The sequence below is a fragment of the Eucalyptus grandis genome, chromosome 8, assembly GCF_016545825.1.
Source record: "Eucalyptus grandis isolate ANBG69807.140 chromosome 8, ASM1654582v1, whole genome shotgun sequence".
NCBI classification, from domain to species: Eukaryota; Viridiplantae; Streptophyta; class Magnoliopsida; order Myrtales; family Myrtaceae; genus Eucalyptus; species Eucalyptus grandis.
This window is the reverse complement of record NC_052619.1, coordinates 36618005-36640977: the sequence shown is the minus strand read 5'-3', so window position 1 is coordinate 36640977 and position 22973 is coordinate 36618005. Positions and strand designations below refer to the sequence as shown.

The following is a 22973-nucleotide window of genomic DNA, read 5'->3' as shown; positions in this document are numbered from 1 at the left end:
GCTGGAATTTAAATAAATTTCAAAAAGGCATGATAAATGGACTATTCTAAATTGTACGAATGCCATAAATTTTATTTTTATGAATGATTGCGTATTGCTGCATGTATGATGATGACTGATGATGCATGTATAGATCGAAGGATGAAAGTGATTTTGTTTGCCATTACATCATGTGCCATGCTGAGTTGAGACCTAAATTGGTAAATATGAACAATGATAAATGAGGAAACTGTTTGTGGCAGATGATAATGCCCTAGGAGTATCAGGATGCCCGGGATGGGGGGTGCCGGATGCTCGGAATGTATAGAGATACATGGCCGGATGGCCTCGGGAGTTTCGACATGCCTGGAATGGTTGGGTGCCGGAAGCCTCGAAGGTCTTTGCCCAACGGGATGCCTCGTGATGCCAGTTGGGATGCGAGATGCCTGGAATGTGGGGGTGCCGGATGCCCGGTGACTTTAAATGGCTGAATGCCGGAGGTTTTTCTCACGATGCCAGGATGGGGTGCGAGTGTAAAGTATGGGATGAAATTGATGATCCCGAGTAAGAGTGATGTGGTGATCGAATTAAAAGTTAAAAGTGGAAATTGAATCATGCATATATGATATGATATGATGATGATCACCTATGGCATGATAATATGCATATATGATATGATATGATGATGATCACCTATGGCATGATGACTTGCATATATGATATGAGGATGATCACCTGTGGCATGATGACTTGCATATATGATATGAGGATGATCACCTGTGGCATGATGACATGTATGTGTTCTGATTGTGATGAAGATGTATGATGGTATATGTATGGCTTCGAGGTAAGTATGCTTGGATGCATGAGTGACATATATGACGTTGTGATTGTATTGTATGATGCATTGAGTGGTTATTGGATCCTTTACCTGCTGAGTGGTCGTACTCACCCCTTTGGGGACCAACATTTTAGATTAGAAAGATGCCGCTTCCTACCGTCACGCGGGTACCTTCTATGGCCTCCCATCGGATCTAGAAGTAGAATGTACGAAGATCGATTGCGTCACCATTCCTGGATTGACTTTTGTGCGAGTGCGAGTGCTGGTTATGTACGATGCGGGCCTGGCTGGGGGCCCAATCATCCAGGAGTTCCTGTCAGTTCATGTTTGCCGAGACGGAGTGTTTAGGGGGATGTTGCCGCCACCACCACCCGACGCGCCGGGATGGGTGTGATGGTTGCGTGAGAGGTAGAGAGCTGGAGTTTCTTTTTGGGAGTAGCTGCCGCTGTTAGATGGAGGACGTCATGTGATTACTTTAGGGGTCGTAGTATCTTTTTGGGATGTGGTCAAGTGTAGCTTGGAATCTTGGCTTTCTTTTGTTGTATCGACCCGTGAAAAATCCATCGTGAAAATATGTAAATAAAAGTGGCATGGCTTTATCTTTTCTATGGTACTTAGTTGTGTGCAATTGTATCATGGTTGTTGGAGGGAGAGATGGCGATATTATATTTTGATTCCGCTAATGAATCGCACTGGGACCGTTTTCAAAAAAATAAAAATAAATAAAATAAGTGTGTCTATGATTTACGACGCTTCTTCTAAGAGATGTGGCTAATGTTCCATTAGGTGTAACGTCAGGTGCCTGTGGCGACCCTAGGTGGTTCGGGGTGTCACAGGCGACCCTCGCTTAGGGGCCATCCATGAGGTCGGCCCTTGCTTGGGATCGACGAGGGTCGACCTCGTGGATGGCCCCTGGGTGAGGGTCACCACGCTCAAGCGAGGTCGTCCCTCACTTGTGGCCAACATGGGTGGCCCTTGTTGGCGAGGGTGACCCTCGCTTAGCCCTCTGTAGGCATCATCAGTGGTCGATCGACCACCGGTGCAAAGGAAGAAGAAGAACTAGAAAAAAAGAAAAAAAAAGGTGAAATGCAAAATGACAAAAATACCCTTGATCGGTTGGAAAATTTTGCTAGTCGGCAATCGGTGAGGTCGAATCCTTATTTGAAACAACCAAAGTCACTTTAGACCCTTATTCGAAACAACTAAGGCCACTTTAGGTCCTTATTTGAAACAAAGTCCACTCCGAGCCCTTAGTTGAGAAAACAATAATACTTTGGGTCCTTATTTGAAATTTTCCCTAGATTATATCAATCCAAGATTGGATTTGATTCAATGTGTCTTCATTTATTTTTTCCACAATTAGACATTCATTGTACTATAAATAGGAGCTTGTACAATGTAAAATATACGACTGAATATACAGAAATTAGAAGTCGTTCCTCACCTTCTTGGCCTATTCCTCAAACTCTGACAAGAACCAGAAGATCAGCTATCCTGAGGACAACAATTTGAAGAAGAGTGAAACAAGGTTCTATCGCAAGCACTGTAACAGGAACCAAAAAAAAAAAAAAAAAAAAAAAAAAACAACCCTCAAGCCTTTATGAGTTCAATGAAGCTCTCCAGATTCTTCAAAGATGACCCTCCTTCACTCACACTCTTCCTGGCCATCTCCTTCATCCTCTGACAATTTGCCTTTATCTCATCACTCCCAAGAACTGCTAGTATCTTTGTCCTCACTTCATGCCTAGTTATCACTCCATTTTCATCGCCATCCACTCCTAGACCCACCCTCCACACATCACATACGAAGCTCCTGTTCAGCCGCTGATCTGCAAAGTACGGCCTGCATAGAAGTGGGACCCCATTGCTCAGGCCTTCCAGTGTAGAATTCCACCCACAGTGAGTGAAGAAGCATGCCACCGAAGGGTGTGCTAGGACCTCCTCTTGTGGTGCCCACTGGATCACCTTCCCATGATTCCTCACCCTTTGGAGGAACGTGTCGTGGAACTTGTTGACTGGCGCATCAGTCATGTCTGGGCGTATGACCCACAGGAACGGTCGGCCGATCTGCTCGAGGCCGTGGGCAAGCTCATAGAATTGTTCCGGGCTGAAGATTGTTGTGCTTCCAAAGGCTACATAGATGACTGACTGGGGTGGATGCTGGTCCAGCCACTTCGAGCAAGTCAAATCCTCGTTCCAGAGGCTTCCTCTGCGATGGAGTATCGGGTGCTCGCTAATAATGGACCAACTGGGAGAACTCCGGGAATAATTCCCCAAGCCGATGCCTCAAGTTCATGGAACGAATTGCAAAGATATGAGGTTGAATATGTGCTGTGATGGACGATGGTCGACGCCCAATTGAAAAATACTTTCTACACCGTCAGATCTTCAGGGAAAGTCCAGGTGAGGTCATCGCTCTTATATGAGGGAAGGTCCTTCGATATTGAGATCGCATCATTCATCAGAGCAATGACTGCATGAATTTTTAGGCGAAATTAGATTATCTTTTAGACTACTTGTTCCTACAAGCACATAAGCTAATTGCATGATTCTTTAATGTGCCCCCTGCCAATAAAGCAATCGAGAGAGAGAGAGAGAGAGAGTACACATGTTAAGGCCTCTCTAATTTGACTGTTCATGGGTTCTGGCTCTGGGTCCTTACCCTCGTTGTCTATGACTCCACCCTCAATCAGCTTTCGAATATGAAGTGTCAAGGCCAGAGACGAAACTGAGGCGGGCCAAAATCCGGCTCGCTTGATACCCATCCTTTCGGCAACTTCCAGTGCCCATCCGGCAGTAAGGTCTGCAATTACAAAGTTGATCTGCTCATCTTCATTGCCCTTTGACTGCTGCTTCACTTTCTCAATGAACTCCTGCAAATAACCTGGCATCACTCTTGATATGCTCTCCAGCAGCTTCACCCAGTCCTTGCGCTCCTCGTCAGTCTCGAGCCCATCTGGAAATGCAACGAAATCAATCGGATTTGATCCATCATCTAGCTGGTTTGCGGCCATCACTTGCGTATGAACAGACTCGGTGTTCACAACGGTAACCTTGATGCCATGATCAGCAATACAGTGGGACAGTTTCAGGAGAGGAGTGACATGACCTTGTGCAGGAAATGGTATACATAGGACATGTTTTAGCTCTGCCATTGTTGACAACAAATGAGGGACAGTTCCTTCGCACGCTTTCTACTGGCTTCTTAAAGCTCAGATTCGACTGTAGGGACTTTGGTACTTGGCTTTCTGTAGATTTATCTTTGTCCGTCTAACACAAAGAACAGAAGCTGCGGCGGCAACAAGGACTAAAAACAACTGGCCAGCGATTTCTCTACGGCAGGTTTGTTTTTTTCACGTCTGCATTTTGTTATCAACAAATTGACTCTCTCCAGTTTTGGGTTGATGCAAAGTTGTCTACGGCCGGTTTGTTTTTTTAGCTTTAGGCAAAACTAATGCAATCCAGAAGGCAGCAGAAAACTACTTGTAGATGGAGACCCATGCATCGCTCCGAAATGTTCTTTTGTTTAATTTTTCTTCTTCGTTTTTTCCAAAGATTTTCGTTCTTTTCCAAATTTTTATCTTTTAAAAATTTGAAAACATTTAATATTATAATTACCCCATCAGCAGTTAACGACCACGCCAACATTTCCCTCTGTATTTTTAATGAAATTACCAACTCGAACCTATAGTTTACGAACCCAATTGCAAAAAACAGAAAAAAATATTTGAGGGACCTAATTAAACATTGTGTGACAGTTCAGTAACTCTCGATACCTTTATCTTTTGTTTGTGTGTGTGCGTGTGCATATAATAAGGCTCGTCAATCAACTTATAAAAGGTCAACGACCCATAAAATGCACGACATTATCAAGAACAATTTCAGCAATTACATTTTTCATTAAAATTATGCTTTACACATTGAAATATATATATATATATATATATATATATATATATTAAATTGCACTGATAAGATATTAATAACACTTCATTGATAACTTGGCACGGGAGGACACTTAAGTGCCATAACTTCAAAATGGTACACTTGAGTGCCAATTTTGAAGTTAAATGGAAACACTTAAGTGCCACTCCGTGAAAATCCGGCCAAATGGCTTACGTGGCAACTTTCCGGCGAGTTTGGTCCAAAATGGCGTCGTTTTGCGGCGACGTGGCGGAGAAAATACAAAAACGACCCCGTTTCGTGTAAATAATAATATAAAAATTAATTAAATTAGATTTAAACTTAATTTTATTTAAAATATTCAAAAAAATTAAAAAATTAAGAAAAATTTAAAAATTAAGAAAAATTTAAAAATTTAAAAAAAAATTAAAAAAGAGGGGGAGGTCAAACGGGCGGGCGAGGGTGAGCCCTCGCCGCCTGCCGCCTCCCGCCGTCGCAAGGGAAGGGCCGGCGACGGAGGGGAGGGTCGGGGTCGTCGGCCCCGGCCGGCCGACGGCGAGGGCTGCGAGCCCTCGCCGGATCGTGACGAGGGCCGCGACCTCGCCCCGGATCCGGGGGCAAGGGCTCGCGGGCCCTCGCCGCCTCTGGCCAAGGCCCGTGACCCCGGCCGACCCTCCCCACTCCGTCGCCGGCCCTTCCCCACGGCGAGGAGGCGGCAAGGGCCCGCGAGCCCTCGCCGGATGCAGGCGAGGCCGCGACCCTTGCCCCAGATCCAGGCACGGGCCGCGACCCTCACCCCGGATCGAGGAGCGCTCGCATAGGGTGAGGGTCATGGGCCCTCGCCGCCTCCCGCCGTCGCCGGGAAGGGCCAACGACGGAGTGGGGAGGGTCGGCCGTGGTCACCGGGCCCTAGCCGGGGTCGGCCGGGGCCGACGACCTGGCCGACCCTCCCCCTCCGTCGCCGGCCCTTCTTGGCGGCGGCGGGGAGGCGGCGGCGGCGAGGGCTCGGCCCTCGGCCGCCTCGTTCGACCTCCCCCTTTTTTTTTTAATTTTTAATTTTCTTAATTTTCTTAATATTTTTAATATTTTTAATATTTTTTAATTTTTTTGAATATTTTAAATAAAATTAAGTTTAAATCTAATTTAATTAATTTTTATATTATTATTTACACGTCATACATGAAACGGCCACGTCGCATGCAAAACGACGCTGTTTTGGACCAAACTCACCGGAAAATTGCCCGTCGGCCCATTTGGCCGGATTTTCGCCGGAGTGGCACTTAAGTATTCCATTTTACTCCGATATTAGCACTTAAGTGTACCATTTCAAAGTTATGGCACTTAAGTGTCCCTCCGTCTTGAGTTATGGCACTCCAGGTGTCCCAACCTCCCGTGTGTGTGTGCGTGTGCATATAATAAGGCTTGTCAATCAACTTATAAAGGTCAACGACCCATAAAATGCATGACATTATCAAGAACAATTTCAGCAATTACATTTTTCATTAAAATTATACTTTACACATTGAAATATATATAAATATATATATATATATATATATATATATATATATATATAATTGCACGATAAGATATTAATAACACTTCATTGATAAGAAAATTTAAACTATTTTTGGCAAAAAAATTTCTTAAATATTTGCAAAAGAAAAGAAATAAGGAAAGAAAGGACAAGCTTTTCAGCTAAGAGAAAAGAAAGGAAAGGGAAAGAAAGAGAAAGGGGAGAGGGAAGAGAGTAGTCGAATGGGGCCATGGGAAAGGGGATTGCACGGAAGGGGAAAAGAAGAGGAAGGAGAAAGGACTATGAGGGTCCCTCCTCTCATTTTCCACAGCCTTTTGTAAATTTCCACAAGAGTGTTAGTACTTTTTCCATGGAAAGATTCCTTCCTTTCATTGTTGAGAGGCCCACCCCATCTAGACATGCTTATCTCTTCCAAATGAGATGTAAAAGGTGGTGAAATCCATTGTAATGCTGCTGAATCCGAATTTGAAGCTAATTCTCATAATTTTTTCCATGGAAATTTGCCCATCCATCACTATCAAGTGTCTCATTACTTTACACAAGTCTATCTCTTCCAAATGAGATTCAAATTGAGGTGAAATTTTAAGCCTTAGGCCTTCCTACGAAATTATTCATTTCTAGAAGCCTTTCCTCTTTTCATTTTACCATCTTACCACTTCAGTTAATAGGGTTAAGTCCCCATTTAAGTTCTTATAGCTTCTTTCTGAATGTCTCACATTAAAGGTCCAAAACCTATTTAAAATGTAACATTTCCCTTATTCTTTTAATTTGCTATTCTTGCCCCTTTTTCCGCTAATAATCCCCATCATTCATAAATTTTGAAAAGATGCAACAACATTCCCCGGGATTAATTGTGACACGTGAAAGTTCACAATTTCTGAAATCGACATCATCTCCTCGGTTAATTTCAGTCAAATGTGATTTTAGCGCAACCTAAACTATCGGTTAGTTTTTGGGAATTTTTTGTGCAAATGACCCATGGTGGATTATTCCAGAGCCATAATGTACATCTTCGACACATTGGCAACTCTTGATTGTCGTGAAAAATTTCGAGGTTTCAATTACGAGCACATGGTACCAAAACAACAGAAAAATCCGTTTAATGCCAATCGACGAGAATTTTGTAATTAGATGGAATCACCAAAGCCTAATTTTATCTCTATCGAATTGACCTATTTCTTGTCTCTGATAGATTTTCGATTGTGCCAAAATGATCCTTGTAGACTAACATGGTCAAGCAATCGATTTCTAGTCGAATTCTTAAATCTGTTGCATCAAAATTCTTTAATAACTTTCTTGACTAGTCTAATTATTTCATGAGTGATCAAGTTAGAGAATAGCGCTATAAGCACGTCGACGAAAAGCTCGATTTATTTAATTGAAAACAGAAGTAGAAAATCGACTATCACATATAGTATACCGACATACTCAATCAAAACTAATAAGGTATACTGCTCTCTGCTAAGCTGACATATCGCCCATAGGCTAATATAGTATACCGGTATACTACTCTCTGCTAAGTTGACATATCGTCCGTAGGTTGATATAGTATACCATCCCAATCATACAACAAATTCAATATTTTTATCATTCTCGCTAAAAATAGCCGTGTGTGTGTGGGTATAAGGTCAACCTTAACCAAAATATAATATTTTCATTTTTAAACATTCCACTAGTTTCAATAGTCCATAATATATTTTTGGCGTTGTAAACTGATATCTGGTGATTTTCTAATTAATTACTGAAATTAATTAATTTTGGGATAAAATACCCCCAACCACAAATCACATTAAATTCTTAAAAACTAGCAGTCAATTAAATAAACGGAATGCGCCACTATAATCAGCACGAGACTTCCGGTCACCGACTATCCGGTCTAATTTCTAAAAATTAATTAATTAATTAAATAGTTACGAAAAATAATAATTTTGCCAATAAATAGACGTAGGCCCGTAAAAGCCTAATTGGAAGCCGAGACGAGCTCGGAAAATTACCAAACCACTCTAGTTAAATACTAGAGCTTGTCTAAGCTCTAATTGCACTAACTATCCACCTAACATGCATTGGTAATTAATTAAATTCATTAATCAAAACTAACTAACCACCTAATCCTAGCTTAGTCTAAACTAATCAACCCCTAAGCATACTTAATTTGCTAAGCGAGGAGTAGTGAGTTAAACTCACTTGTTCGACAAACGGCTTTGATCAAACTAACGAGGACAAGGCGAGGAACGATCTACTCCAAAGCAGGCCTAACTTTCGGGTCCGGAAGCGGGCCAAAACGGCCAAAATAGTAGCCACGAGACCCACTTCTTCGGTTGCTGATCGGAGTTGAGAACGACAGAGCCAGGGGTCGGCTGAAACAGAAATGGACCGAGCTGAGGTGAGGAGGCCAAACTGGGTCCAAGCAATGGCAGTGGAAGCTCTGGTGGTGGTCCCCAACGGCGGAGAAGAGCTGGACAACTTTGGCATGGGCCGAAGTAGCAGATCTAGATGGCGAAATAGGTGAGACGGGGCGGAGATGCGATTGAGGTAAACGATGGCGCGAACGGGGCGAGGACGGCGCTGCTTGGGCTCCGAAGAGTCTTGGCGGCTTTGGCGATGTCTCTTGGCTTCTTTGGGCGTCAAGTGGCCGGGGAAGGAGGGAAATGGTCAACGGAGGCAAGGGGAAAGGGAGAGGGGCCGGTTTGGGCTGGTGGGACCTCTTGGTCTCCTCCTGTCTACTCTTGTCCACTTGACAAGCCTTCCCCTTGCTTAGCTGGCCTACACGACCAAAATTCCATACCATTAGGCCCCTTTTAGAAGCTTGAAGCAGTCAAAATGTTGGGTCCAAGGGTGTTATGAATTTTCAAGGTTTTTCCCTCAATTGGACCTTAATTCCTCTTTGAATAAACACCAATCGGCCTCTATAAATTCAACCAACATTCCATCGATTCAATTGGTATTTTTCCTTACCAATTGATCCCTCTCGCATCCTAATTGTGCGATCAAAAATGGTCTTTGATATTTTCCCAATTGGACAAAAACGACCAATTTATTCCTCTCGCATCCAATTGATCCAATTGGACAAAAACAACCCTACCTTAAATTTTTCCCAAAAATTCTCGGTTTATAGAAAAATCTTCTAATACTGAGTCGATATTCCTAAAATGACTTGTGACATGATAGAACTTTCAATTTTTGAAATCCGATTCAAATTCGAGGTTAATTTCAATCTGGCGCGTTTTTAGCGTGACCTAGGCAACCCAGTAGCTTTCAGAAAATTTTAATACAAATGACCCATGGTCGATTTTCTTCGAGCCACAATGAACCCACTCGATACATTGGCGACTCTCGATTGTTGTAAAAATCTCGTGAATTCAAATGCGGACACAAAGTACCAAAACGATAGAAAAATCAGTTTAGTGTCGGCTGACGAGAATTTTCCAATTTTGTTGAGTCACCCACATTTAGCCACACATCTTACTCAAACTGACCTATCTCTAATCTCAAATCGATTTTTAATTGTGTCGTAATAGTCTCTAAAGATGAGCACGGTTGAGTAGCCGATTCCTAGTTGAATTCTTCAGTCTATTGCATTAAAATTCCTTAATAGTTTTCCTAAATAGTCTAGTTATCTCGAAAGTGATCAACTTTGAGAACAGCTTTATAGGTGCGTCAATGAAATGCTCGATTTATTTAATTGAAATCAAAACTAAAAATCTGGGATGTCACACTATTCTCTCCAGAATCTCAAAGGGACCGACGTACCTCGAGCTCAGCTTCCCTTTCTTGCCAAACCGCGAAGTACCCCTCATTGGTGACACCTTAAGGAAACGTGCTCACCAACTCAGAATTCCAATGGTCTTCGACACTTGCGCATAGCTTTTCGACGACTTTGAGTAGAGTTCAATATTTCTTGAATCACTACAACTACATCCACTAACTACTGAACTAACTCTAGGTTGGTGATCTTTCGCTCTCCAACTTCATCCTAACAAATTGGAGTTCTACACGCTTTGCCATATAACTCTTCAAACGGTGTCATCTAAATACTCTACTGATAACTGTCGTCATAAGCGAAATCAACTAGATAAAGTTGTTCCTCCTAGCTTCCTTGAAGTCTAATACACAAGCTCTCAGCATGTCTTTAAGGGTTTGAATCGTCCTCTTAGACTAGCCATCCGTCTGAGGATGATAGGTTGTATTGTACTACAGCTTTGTTTCCTAAGGCAGTTTGTAAACTTTTCCAGAATGCGGCTGTAAACTTCGGGTCTCGGTCAAAAGTAATCATCACTAGCACAACATACAATCGAACTATCTAACGTGCGTACAACTCATCATATCTTTCCAATACAAAGTCCTTCCGTATGGCGATGAAGTGAGCAAACTTCGTCAATCTATCAACCACAACCCATATGGAATTATTATCACTCTAACTCTTTGGTAATCCCATCACAAAATCCATTGTGATATGTTCCCATTTTCACTCGGGAATCTTGAGAGGTTGCAGAAGTCCTCCTAGTTTATAGTGCTATGCCTTCACTTGCAAACATATCAGACACTTGGCGACATGCTTGGCGATATCCGCCTTCATACCGGTTCACCAATAGTGTTGACGTAGATTCTGATACATCTTCATACTGCCTGGATGAATGTTGTAGCTGCTACGATGAGCTTCTGATAAAACCTCTTCCTTAATCGTCCACACAATTGTTTACGAAACTTCAGTGTTCCGTCTTTAGAAATATGAAAGTCAGCTTTTCTCCTTTTTACATTTTCCTACATAATCTTCTAGATTTCAGGATCTATCAACTGCAACATCTTGATTCTTATCTACACTTTGGTTAAATTCCGAGGGTGGCCATAAGATTTGAAATGTAACCTACCTCAAATTTGAAAATCGAATCTCAAGCTCCTTGAGTAAGATCCACTCGTTAATCACCATCTACACAATTGAAGACTTTCGACTCAACACTTTTGCAACCTTATTAGCTTTTCCAGGATGATACAAGATGATGCAGTCATAAACCTTAAGAAGTTCCATCCAACGACGTTGTCTCATGTTCAACTCATTCTGAGAGAATAAATACTTGAGACTCTGTTGGTCTATGAAAATCTGGAACCTTTCTCCACACAAGTAATGTCTCCAAATCTTCAGAGTGAAGATAATCGCTATGAGTTCTAAGTCATGCGTTGGGTAATTCAACTCATGAGGTCTCAGGCGACGGGACGCGTATGCAACTGACTCGCCATGTTGCATTAACACGCAACCTAGTCCTCTGAATAACGCATCACTATAGATCTTGTATCCTTTAGGACCAGAAGGAATTGTCAGCACTGGTGCAGTAGTCAGCTTCTGCTTAAGCGCTTGGAAACTACTCTCACACTTATCCGTCCATGTAAACTTCTCTTCCTTCTTCAACAGTCGAGTTAGCGGCATGGCTAATGCTGAGAATCTTTCCACGAACTATCTATAGTAACCTGCCAATCCCAAGAAACTTCTGATCTCTATCATTGTTGTCAGTCTTGGCCAGTTGGTCATTGCTTCAATCTTAGCCGAGTCCACTGAAATTCCTTCACTTGAAATCATGTGACCTAAGAACGCCACATGAGTTAACAAAAACTCACACTTATTAAACTTGGCGTATAGTCCATGATTTCGCAGAGTCTGAAGCACTATCCTCAACTATCTTTCATGCCCTTCAGGACTTCTCGAGTACACCAGGATATCGTCGATGAAAATGATTAGAAACTGATCCAGATACTCCTTGAATACACGATTCATCGGATCCATAGAAGTTGCTGGAGCGTTTGTCAAACCAAACGGTGTTACGGTAAACTCATAATGATTGTAACGCGTACGAAACGCCATCTTCGTTATGTCCTCCTTTCTGATCCTCAATTGATGGTAACTTGTCCTCAAGTCAATCTTAGAATATATCGATGCTCCCTTGTAGCTGGTCAAACAAGTTGTTGATCCTTGGCGGCGTGGTACTTATTCTTGATTGTCACTTAGTTGAGTTATCGATAGTCGATGCAAAGGCGCAACGAACCATCTTTCTTCTTCACAAACAGGACTGTGCTCCCCAAGGTGGTGCACTGGGACGTATGAAACCTTTATCCAACAACTCTTGCATTTGCACCTTCAATTCTTTCAATTTTAACAACGCCATCCGATAAGAAGCCTTAGAGATTGGCTCCGTCCCGAGGCCAACTCAATCACGAACTCGATCTCCCTTTCTAAGGGGCAGACTAGGTAATTCCTTTGCAAACACATCAGCAAACTCTGTACCACTGCAATGTCTTCCATCTTTGACTCCTCAATTGTTGTATCCGCGACGGTCGCCAAGTAGCCTCGGCAACCATTGTCTAACAAACGAGTTGCCTCAAGTGATGAGAATAAGGTAATCGAGGGTCCTTCTCAATTCCCACCAACCTCGAAACTTCCACATGCTAATGGGTTAAACCGGGAGTACTTCACAATAACAATCCATTACAGCAAGATGCTTCTTGAGCTAACTCCTTTCATATATGACATCAAAGTTATACATAAGCAAAATAGTCAAGTAAAACTATAGCGGTGATTCTCCTCTCTACGACTTCATTACAACAATATGAAGTTCTACAAGTTTAACCATATTTTCTCTATGCCACTCTGATAGAATTATCCTAGAAATATTCTTCTCATGATTGCATAGCTCGGTTCATTCCTGTCCCCTTTGCCATCCTAGTAGTGCCCTATCTGCGGTAGTGGTGCCTGTGCTCCCCTGGACCTATGTGAACAGTCCTTCACTTGGTGGCCGTGCTGGCGACTCCCGTAGCAAACTCTAGTCTTAGAAAAACATGAGACTAATCTATGTGATCTCCCACAGAAACGTCATGCACTGTCTAAGTTAGGTGCTGACTTTCTTATCCCTTTTTCGATTGGGAGGGATGGAATACCTCCCTCCTGTCATCGACCTCTTCCCGAACCAATCGTTGCGTTTGCTGGAGCTGAATCGCGACCCAAATGCAGTGGCTCATTCATTCAAGTTCCTCTCTATCAGTTGTGCCCACTCATACAAATCATTATAGTCCTTCAGTTTGAACGGTACCAATAGGTCTTTCAACTCCAGTCGAAGGCCATTCCTAAACCTCCTAACTCTATCCCCTGGATCTTTTACCAATCTCGGGGCATACTGCGACAACTCGGCAAATTTTGCCTCATACTAGTCTACAAACATTGACGAAGGCATTGTAATTCCTCCATCTTCTGTTCCTTGGCACTGTCAGAGAAGTATTTACCATTAAAAGCTTCAACGAAGATGTTCCACACTAGAACCACGCCTTATGGAATCACTCTCCTTCTAGTGGCCCTCCACCAAGTGCTTGCGTTTCCCCACAATTGGTAGACTATGCAAGGACCACCTTGTCTTTCTCCGAGCACCTCGGCAGTGCAAAGGCCTTCTCCAACTCTTGGATCTAGAGGGTTACAGCCTCGGGATCACTTGCCCTAGTGAACCTCGGCGGATTCAGCTTTAGAAACTGCTTAACAAGCTTGTGCATCAACCTCTCCCTAACCATACCTCCAAGTTGGACTTCAGCAAGCACGGCTACGGCAGCAACAACATCATTGGCGGTAGTAGTTGTAGCGGCTGTAGCGACGGCAATAGTGGCGGCGGCTTGATTCTAGGCTTGCTAACCCATCAGATTCCCCAAGGTCTTAAGCGCCTAAGCAATCCCATTGATTCTAGGATCGCCAAGTGATCCTACACTAGTACCGGCCGGTGGCGAGTACTATTCTACTGGCACTAGCTTGAGCTGCGTTCTATCTCGGCTCCAATCCTAGTTGGCATCCTACCTCAAGTAAGCGACGCTACAGTCCTCTACCTAAGAGTTCTCAAAACCTGATCACTCATACTACAGACTCTTTAAAGAACTTGCTTTTCAATTCCACATAGAATTGAAAAACTAAGTGACCCACACCAAACAAGCTACCAATCAGCTAATCAACCACATGCATCAGCATAAGAAAAAGGCATTTCCTACTAATTATCCCATAACCCATCGCACCTCATCACTCCATACACTGACTAGCTCTTATACCACTTTGGGCAGGGATGTCACGCCTTGAACCTCAAGCGTGTGCACATCCCTCGATGGTCGACTAAATTGAGACGTTCCTAGGACGCGTCACCGGCCCAATCAATTCATGCACATGCGGAAGACGAAATAAACAATCTCCAAACAACAAACAAGTGTGTGATAGAAAAGCAAGACAACTAATTTAAACCAAACCAACTTTATAAACACATTCGGTTTATTTACAGAAGGTCTGACTCAAAAAGAAACCTTTAGGCCATCTACACTCTGGACCCTTCAGCCTCGAGCTCTGGAATTGGTAACCCTCGATGGGGTGAGATAAAAATCTCAAAGAGTCTACACCTTATACCCCGATTAGGAAGATAATACACCTAGAGGCAGCCTATACACACATCATAGAGGACTTACCTCGCCTCAACACCTCCCTGCACGTCAGCACAATTCATATAACATATGCATACATCCAATGTATTCAATAATTGAAACGCATCACTTTAATAAATCAATCAATCACATGGTTCCCAATTATAAAGCCAAATCGTTATGACACGTCCCATTCCATGCCACATAATTTTGTCCAGTAATCAGGCGCGGTCATCTCAATCATTCAGGCATTCTAATTAGTTACGGCCCCATGGGCACGATCAACTCAAAGTCTTGAGTCTTCCAATATAACGGCATCGTCTCGCCCCATCTAGCATAGGAGCATTGGTCCAGCCTCCACTGTGACCGGCATCCATTGTCAAGGGCATTCCACATAGGAGCATCGCCCACCGACCTTCATCGGGTGACGGATTCTCGTAGCAATCACACGCACAACCAACCTCGACAGGACATAGTGCCTTGCACTCAAATGCCTCAATTTAAATAATGTACTTGGTCTATTTTTCTTCATATTAAAAACACTTGGTACAATAGGTGTGCGTGGACACACGATCAAATCGACCCATAAAGCGTGATATCCCATCATTTTAAAATTACAAGACTTTATATAGTACTAAAAACATTTTCGGCATCAAAAATCAACACCCGGTATTTTTCTAATTAAATACCCAAAATTCCTTGTTTTTGAAATAATAATTTAAAATCAACACCCAGCATCAAATTGCACAAATTAGCACTCAATTACGATGATCAGCACGAAATTCTAACGACCGACTATCCTAATATAATTTCCACTAATTAATAAATAATTAAATAAATCACTATTAAGCTATATACACTAATCCAACCACCTAATAATAGCTAGCTAATCTACTAAACTAACTAATCTAATCTAACCACCTAATAGCTAATTAGACTAACTAAACAATCCTACTAACTTAGGCATCTAGACTAATTACCACTAATTCCTAATTAAACTATTAATCCACCTCTAAGCATCATTAGCATCCTAATTAGAGTTTAGGACATAAACTCACCGGATTAGCAAATAAAGCGGTTTACGGCAACGGTGACGTGGAGGCGAGCACAACTCGGGTCTTCGACAACACTAAGGGAGGCTTGAACCGGGCTGAAAATGGTCTAAGACTGACTCGGCTACGGCTAAGCTTTGGCCTTGATTGCGAAGGGCAATTGGTCGGTCGAGTGGACTAGCCTCGGCTCGGTTTGGGGTTGAGTTGCGAGCTGAACTGGAGGCGGGGAGGGCTGCTCGGCTTGAACCAGCTACTAGTCATTGGTGTTGGCTGAAGTTGGAGCGGCCATTGGACACGATGAGTTGGGGGATGGCGAGGGAGGCGTGAGTGAGCTATGGGAATTTTGGTGGGCATGACCACCGAGGATGCGTGGATGCTGAGATTGTGGAGACGTGGAGGCGGCCAAGAAATTGAAGAAAGGGAGAGCTGGAGCGGTGAGCGAAGCGACGTTGGCGAGAGAAAAGGTGGGCGTACGGCTGAAAAGAAAAATGAAGGAGGAACCAAGCTTGAAAGGAAAAAATGAAAGAGAGGCGGAAGCAAGAGGGTCGGTGAAGTTGGCGTGCGTGAGAAGCTGAAGAGAGGGCGAAGTCAATCAAAATATCCAATTTTCATCATGTCTTGGTCCCAAAGTCTCAAGCCCATCCTCTTGGTCCCCTAATACTTCTTGCATATAAATTCCCACAAATAGCTAAGTTGATGTCCAAAAGTTGCAGCCCCCACAAGCCTACGAATTTCATCGATTGGACTTCAATTTCTTCACAAATCTATCAATTTGATGACTAATTTTGATAAGAGAAAGTCCACACAAATTTCACAATTTCCCTTCACCAATTAACTCACTTTAGAAGCAAAAAATCCACTCAATTTGGCCCATCCGAATTTCTTTTCTTTTCTGAATTGTTCGAAATTGATTTTCTGAAAAATTCGAGCTCGTGAAAATTCTTCAAAAGATAAGTCGACGTCCCAAAATAAATTGTGACACGCTGGAATTTTCGATTCTGAAACCAGGTTCAATTTCGTGGTTAATTTCAATCGAACGCGATTTTAGCGTGATCTAACCTACCGAGTAGCTTTTATTTTCGATCCACGTTGTACATCTTCGACTCATTGGCGACTCTCGATTGTCGTGAAAATCTCAAGATTTCAATTTTGGACACCGAGTACAAAATCGATAGAAAAATCGGTCTAATGTTGTTGGACACGTGTGACACCCCTCGACGGCCCCCGATCTGATTTGGGTCGCTACAGTTTGCTTACCATTTACTTTCCTAATAACATGTCACTCTGATACCATTTCAATTGCAGCGGGTCCATACAACATAGGGGGTTTACATCTTTTATTAACGGTCCCTTGCGCAATTTATATAACGGAAGCATATCCAACAATTCCCTTCCCTACATTCAGAAATCGATGCACACCTACTAAACATCTTATATAAGTTAAAACCAAACACGTTTATTTACATAGAGCAGATGGACATCATTCATCGGTACATCAAAATGCCATAGTTTTCTATACTAGGCTATACTTCAAAAGATGACCGACGTCTCTTCCAATAGTCATACACTTAAAGTCCATCGATCAGTGTCGGCGTCCAAAAGTTCCCTCCTTTGCTATCCTTCTCCTCGCGGTCATATCCAACCGCTCAATCCATCTACTAATCTGAAATGTTGGTCCCCAAAAGGGATGAGTACAAACCATTCAAAGAGATAAAAAAGTTAATCCAATAACAACTCAATGCATCATGCAAATCACACATGCATTGCAGGCGTTACTTACCTTGAAGCTATGTGCATACTATCATGCATCATCATATCAATTTATAACACATACATGTGTATCATCATCGTATCATACATGTCATCATCATCATGACATCATTATATTACACATGTCATATCATATATCATTATCATAATCATCACCATACATATCATCATGCATATCATATCATGGATGATCATCATTATTTCACATCACATATCATCATCATCATCATCATCATCATCGTGCATATCATATCATGGGTGATCATTATTATTTTACATCACATATCATCATCATCATCATCATCATCATGCATATCATCATGCATATCATATCATGGGTGATCATCATTATTTCACATCACATATCATCATCATCATCATCATCATCCTGCATATCATCATGCATATCATATCATGGGTGATCATCATTATTTCACATCACATATCATCATCATCATCATCCTGCATATCATCATGCATATCATCATGCATATCATATCATGGGTGATCATCATTATTTCACATCACATATCATCATCATCATCATCATCATCATCATGCATATCATCATGCATATCATATCATGGGTGATCATCATTATTTCACATCACATATCATCATCATTATCATCATGCATATCATATCATGGGTGATCATCATTATTTCACATCACATATCATCATCATCATCATCATGCATATCATATCATGGGTGATCATCATTATTTCACATCACATATCATCATCATCATCATCACCATGCATATCATCATGCATATCATGCCATGGTTTTAATTTCCACTTTTAGCTTTCAATTTGATCACCACATCACCCATTCCTCAAATCATCAATTTCATCATCCCTTCGGGCAAAGACCTCCGATAGGGTTCCCAGCATTCCAGCCATCCCATGGCCACCGGGCTTCCGGCCCCCCACGTTCCGGGCATCTCGCATCTCAACTAGCATCACGAGGCATTCCCTTCGGGCAAAAACCTCTGACAGGGCTTCCGGCCTTTACCCTTCTAGCCAGGCATCTCGCACCCCAATCCTGGCATCGCGAGGCATTCCTTTCGGGCAAAGACCTCCGACAAGGCTTCCGGAATTATGTACCGACATACCACCGGGCCTCCCTGGAATTACGTACCGTATACCACCGGGCATCCCGACACTCCCGGGAATCTCCGGAATTACGCCACTAGGACACCGAGCATCATCATCCACCACAACCACTTCCTCACTTATCATTATCCACATTTACCATTATTTTGATCTCAATTTAACATGGCATATGGCGTGACATCAAACAAGTCATACTTGGCACACATGCATCACAATTCAATGTCATACATACACCAATATCTCATTATACATGCAACAATGCATAATTATTTATTAATAAATTCAATGGAATTTATGGCCAATAAAATAATCCATTTTATTTTTATTTATTATTTATTTATTTATTTATTTTTAATAAATAAATATTAAATTCAATATCCATAAATTCCCCAAAATTATAAAAATTCAAGCAATCATTAAACAAACCAATAGGATGACAATTTCATGCAAAATTCATGGCCAAATTGAATTTCACACGATTTCACAATTTCCACAAAACAGCACATAATATTCGGATAAAACCAGAATGCACAGTTTCCGAAGCAATTCGATTAAAATATTCATATGGCGTCCAAAAATCATGACATTTTACAGAGTGATAGCCAAGACATTTTCGCACAACTTTCATGAAGAACTCCAAGCCAGATTCTTTTTATATTATTTTATACAACCTCACGAAGCTTCTGGATCCATTACCGCATCGTCCAGTGCACACATCTCCGAAATATTAAGATTTCACTAGCTATTCTCTTTATTTTCCTCTCAAATTTAGATATGTTATACATAAAGGTATCCTATACAAGTTTCATGAAGAGATCCAAGTCAAATAACCAGAGTAGAGTCATCATTTAGGTCCTTGAAGTCTCAGGTATCTCAAAATACATCACCAGAATCATCTTCTTCAAGATCTAGTCGATTCACTAGCCTATACTTGTTCATTTCTCTTCAAATTTGAGTATGTTTTAGTTTCAGATGTCTCCTACAACTTTCATGAAGGAATCGAAGTGATATTCTCAACAAAAACCAACATGCAACCACGAATCCAGCAAGAGGTCAGTAAAAACTCTCCAGATCTGAGGTCTCCGTAGAACAAGACTTTAACCCCTCAAATCTCCATCATTTTCCACGAAATTTCAGTATGTTATAGTACAAGATGTTAGCTACAAATTTCATGAAGACATCGAAGCCAAATCGGACTTCAAACACACATGCAAGCTCAAACAAGTTTCTGTCTCACACGATCCGAGCAAGAACAGTCACACCACTCACACACAACTCATCCATGCTTCGGTTTTCCCATCTAACAACCAAAATTTCAACATGCAAACAACATAAAAGCATGCAAGAGAAGCTAGAGGACTCCCACTTGCCTCTAGACCGAAGAAAACGACGGCACACGGTGGCACACGGCGGCTCCTCCTCCTCCTTTCTCTCTCGGCTGCTCCCTCTCTCTCGCATCTCACTCTCTCGGCTCACTCTCTTGGCCGAACAAGCTCTCTCTCTCTCTCCCTTTCTCTCTCTCTTTCTTTTTAGTGGCTTTTATATTGCATGTGGCTGCCCAAGATGGCCAATGGGGGCAGCCACCTTGCACAACCCCCATGCCACTTGGCAGCTCGCATGCAAGGCTTGTGGGCTTGGATTGGGCTGGCAAATGGGCTGGTCGACCACTCCTTTTGGGCCTCTATTGGGCCGGCCATCTTGGCCCATTAAAGGCTTAGGCCATTGGGCCTAAGGCCCACCCAATTAAAAATCAATTTTACCCCTTTCTTATTCTTTCTTTTAAATTAAATTACTAAATTCCACATGGCCAAAATCTTATGATATTTTACATATAGGAATTTAATTTATGAGTGCATAGCCAAGCATAGATTATTAATTTATCCTATAGTCCTAAATTCAAAACTCATAAACACAAGCACAATAACACATAGCCTTAAGAAAACTAATGGCTAACACATAGACCATAGGTAATTTCATTACCTAATTATAGGCTTTAATTTCTCTAGAGGATGACTTGAATTTTGGGATGCCACAACACGAATTTTGCAATTAGGTGGAATCATCCACACTTTAATTACATACCTTTATCGAATCAGCCTATCTGCGGTCTCTAATCGATTTTAACGGGGCCATATTGAGCCTTGCAGATTAGCGACGTGTCGAGCAATCGATTCTAACCGAATTCTCAAGTCGGTCGCGTTTATCTCATGATTGACCAACTCGCAGAAAATACTATGGGCGCGTTGATGAAAAGCCCATTTCATATAATCAGTACAAGGTCGAAAATCAGGATGTCACTATCCAAAGCAGGCAATATGTGTATAGTGGAGACAGTGTACACATATAGTCATTAGGTTTGGAAAAGTTGGAAGTCCACTCTTTATGAAATGATAAAGATGAATCGCAAATTTCACAAATGAGTACAAACATCATGTGATAGATGAATAATTCCATGGACCATAAATGTACAACATTGACCAGCAACGTGCAAGTATTTCATGTGGCTAATGCATCAACTAACCTCAACTGGGTCGTCAAATTTGCTGAGCGAGATCCACACAAAACCCATTACTAAAGCAATCAATTTAGTATTTTGGTAGCAATTGAGCTACATCCTTAAGCCGTTCTAACTTCGTGAGTTATTAGCCCCACAATTATCAATAGCCTCATGTAAAGATGTTGATGATGTTCATTAGGTTTAAAAATAATTGAGGAATGATTTTGTTTGGCAACATCCTCAAGTTAGACTCCTAATCACTTGTCAGAACCTAACTCCTTCCAAATCAACGGACCACCCTTCCACCTGGGTTTGGCACAAGGTACTGATTTTGTTTTTGCACTTGCTAATCTTTGTGCAGTTTTCTCTTTTAGCTGCATCTTCCTGTGATGGAACTTGGGCTCAGTCAGGGGTCTGATTTGGACAGGGAGATTACTTGGAACTATTGGAGAAGATGGGCTACAGTCATTTTGCTTGGTCGTTTTCAACTCTGTTATTGGTTAATGTAGCAACAGCGCTCACAGTTCCCAACATTTGGAAACTGGGAAAATGTAGATAGGTTCCTTATACAGCCTACTTTGAGAGAGCAAGAAAAGGAAAAGGTTGTAGAAATCCAAATGGTGCTCAAAGCAATTGCGAAACGCATATAACTAGTAAACCTAGTACCAAAACCTCTTCTACCCAAAAGGAGGTCTACCTATGTTCACAGAAAAGTTGTTAAGCGAGAGGCAGAATGTTGAAGCACAAGCACTATAGAAGTGGATACGAAGCCAACCAGAGGAGACTCAATGGTTCATTGTGGAGCCATTGGCAGAAGAACTGGCTCAGGTGAGTCTTGACCATATAATGGTGGTGTATGAAAGCCCAAAACTGAAGCTAAACAGGTCATGAAGGAAAGATGCAAGATGGCCAAGCCATGAGCAATTGAGCATTGAATTAGAGCAGAAGTAGATGATCATCCCAGGAGGAGGCTTAGTGACTCTACGCTGCATCAAGACCCTACATATGGCAGCGTTGTTGTTCAATTGCCTGTTCGTTGCGACAGTGGATTGATATCTTGTAGTTCCCAAGACAGATTGGTGAGGCAAAATCCATAGTCGGAGCACATCGAGTCCTCTTCTTACTGCGCATATCATCAAGCAAGTCTTGGGGCAGAGAGGTGGAATGTCTTCTCAGTGTGGGAGAAGAGGAATTCGTCCACAAGTAGTGGACATAGCGCAGCTCCCATGACTCCAGGAAGATCTCTTCTCAAATCAGTTGCCCAAGGAGATAAAACAGAAATTTTCGCTTTTCTTAATAGAGAGTATCCAGCAAATTGGAGGAAATTTACAAAGAGGCTAACAGTTGAAGCAGTTGATTGCGCATCCATTAAGAAAATGAACATAATTTTGTCTTGTTCCATTTAGAAACCAGACCCCGGCGGCTTTTATGATCATGTCCCTATTAATGAAACTGCTTTTATGAGCCTTAACCTACCCATTTGCTTATCTTGAATTGCGAATTAAGTTGTCATCAATCATTACAAAACCGAGAACTTTGTCATGATTCGCCTGTACTTGACTGAGAACTAGAGATCAGCTATCCTGAGGACAACAATTTGAAGAAGAGTAAAACAGAGTTCTTTCTTAGGCACTGTAACAGGAGCAACAAATAAAAACCCTCAAGCCTTCACGAGTTCAATTAAGCTCTCCAGATTCTTCAAGGATGACCCTCCTTCACTCACACTTTCCTGGTCTTCTCCTTCATCCTCTGACAATTTGTCTTTATCTCATCACTCCCAAAGAACTGCTAGTATCTTTGTCCTCACTTCATGCCCTAGTTATCGCTCCATTTTCATCGCCACCATCTC

At 42.0% G+C, this 22973-nt stretch overlaps 2 protein-coding genes across 2 annotated transcripts; both read right to left on the bottom strand.

Moving 5' to 3' along the window:
* Positions 1-2219: 2219 nt before the first annotated feature.
* LOC104417094 (UDP-glycosyltransferase 83A1-like) lies at positions 2220-3182 on the bottom strand. Its single transcript, XM_039299573.1, has one exon. The coding sequence runs from the start codon at positions 2849-2851 to the stop codon at positions 2411-2413; it is 441 nt and encodes a 146-aa protein (XP_039155507.1). The 5' UTR covers positions 2852-3182; the 3' UTR covers positions 2220-2410.
* Positions 3183-3192: 10 nt separating this feature from the next.
* Positions 3193-3975, bottom strand: LOC104417086 (UDP-glycosyltransferase 83A1). Its single transcript, XM_018860101.2, has 2 exons — positions 3483-3975; positions 3193-3293 (listed from the first exon to the last, which is right to left on the bottom strand). Exons 1-2 carry the CDS (start codon positions 3973-3975, stop codon positions 3193-3195), a joined length of 594 nt encoding a protein of 197 aa, XP_018715646.2.
* Between the last annotated feature and the right edge of the window lie 18998 nt (positions 3976-22973).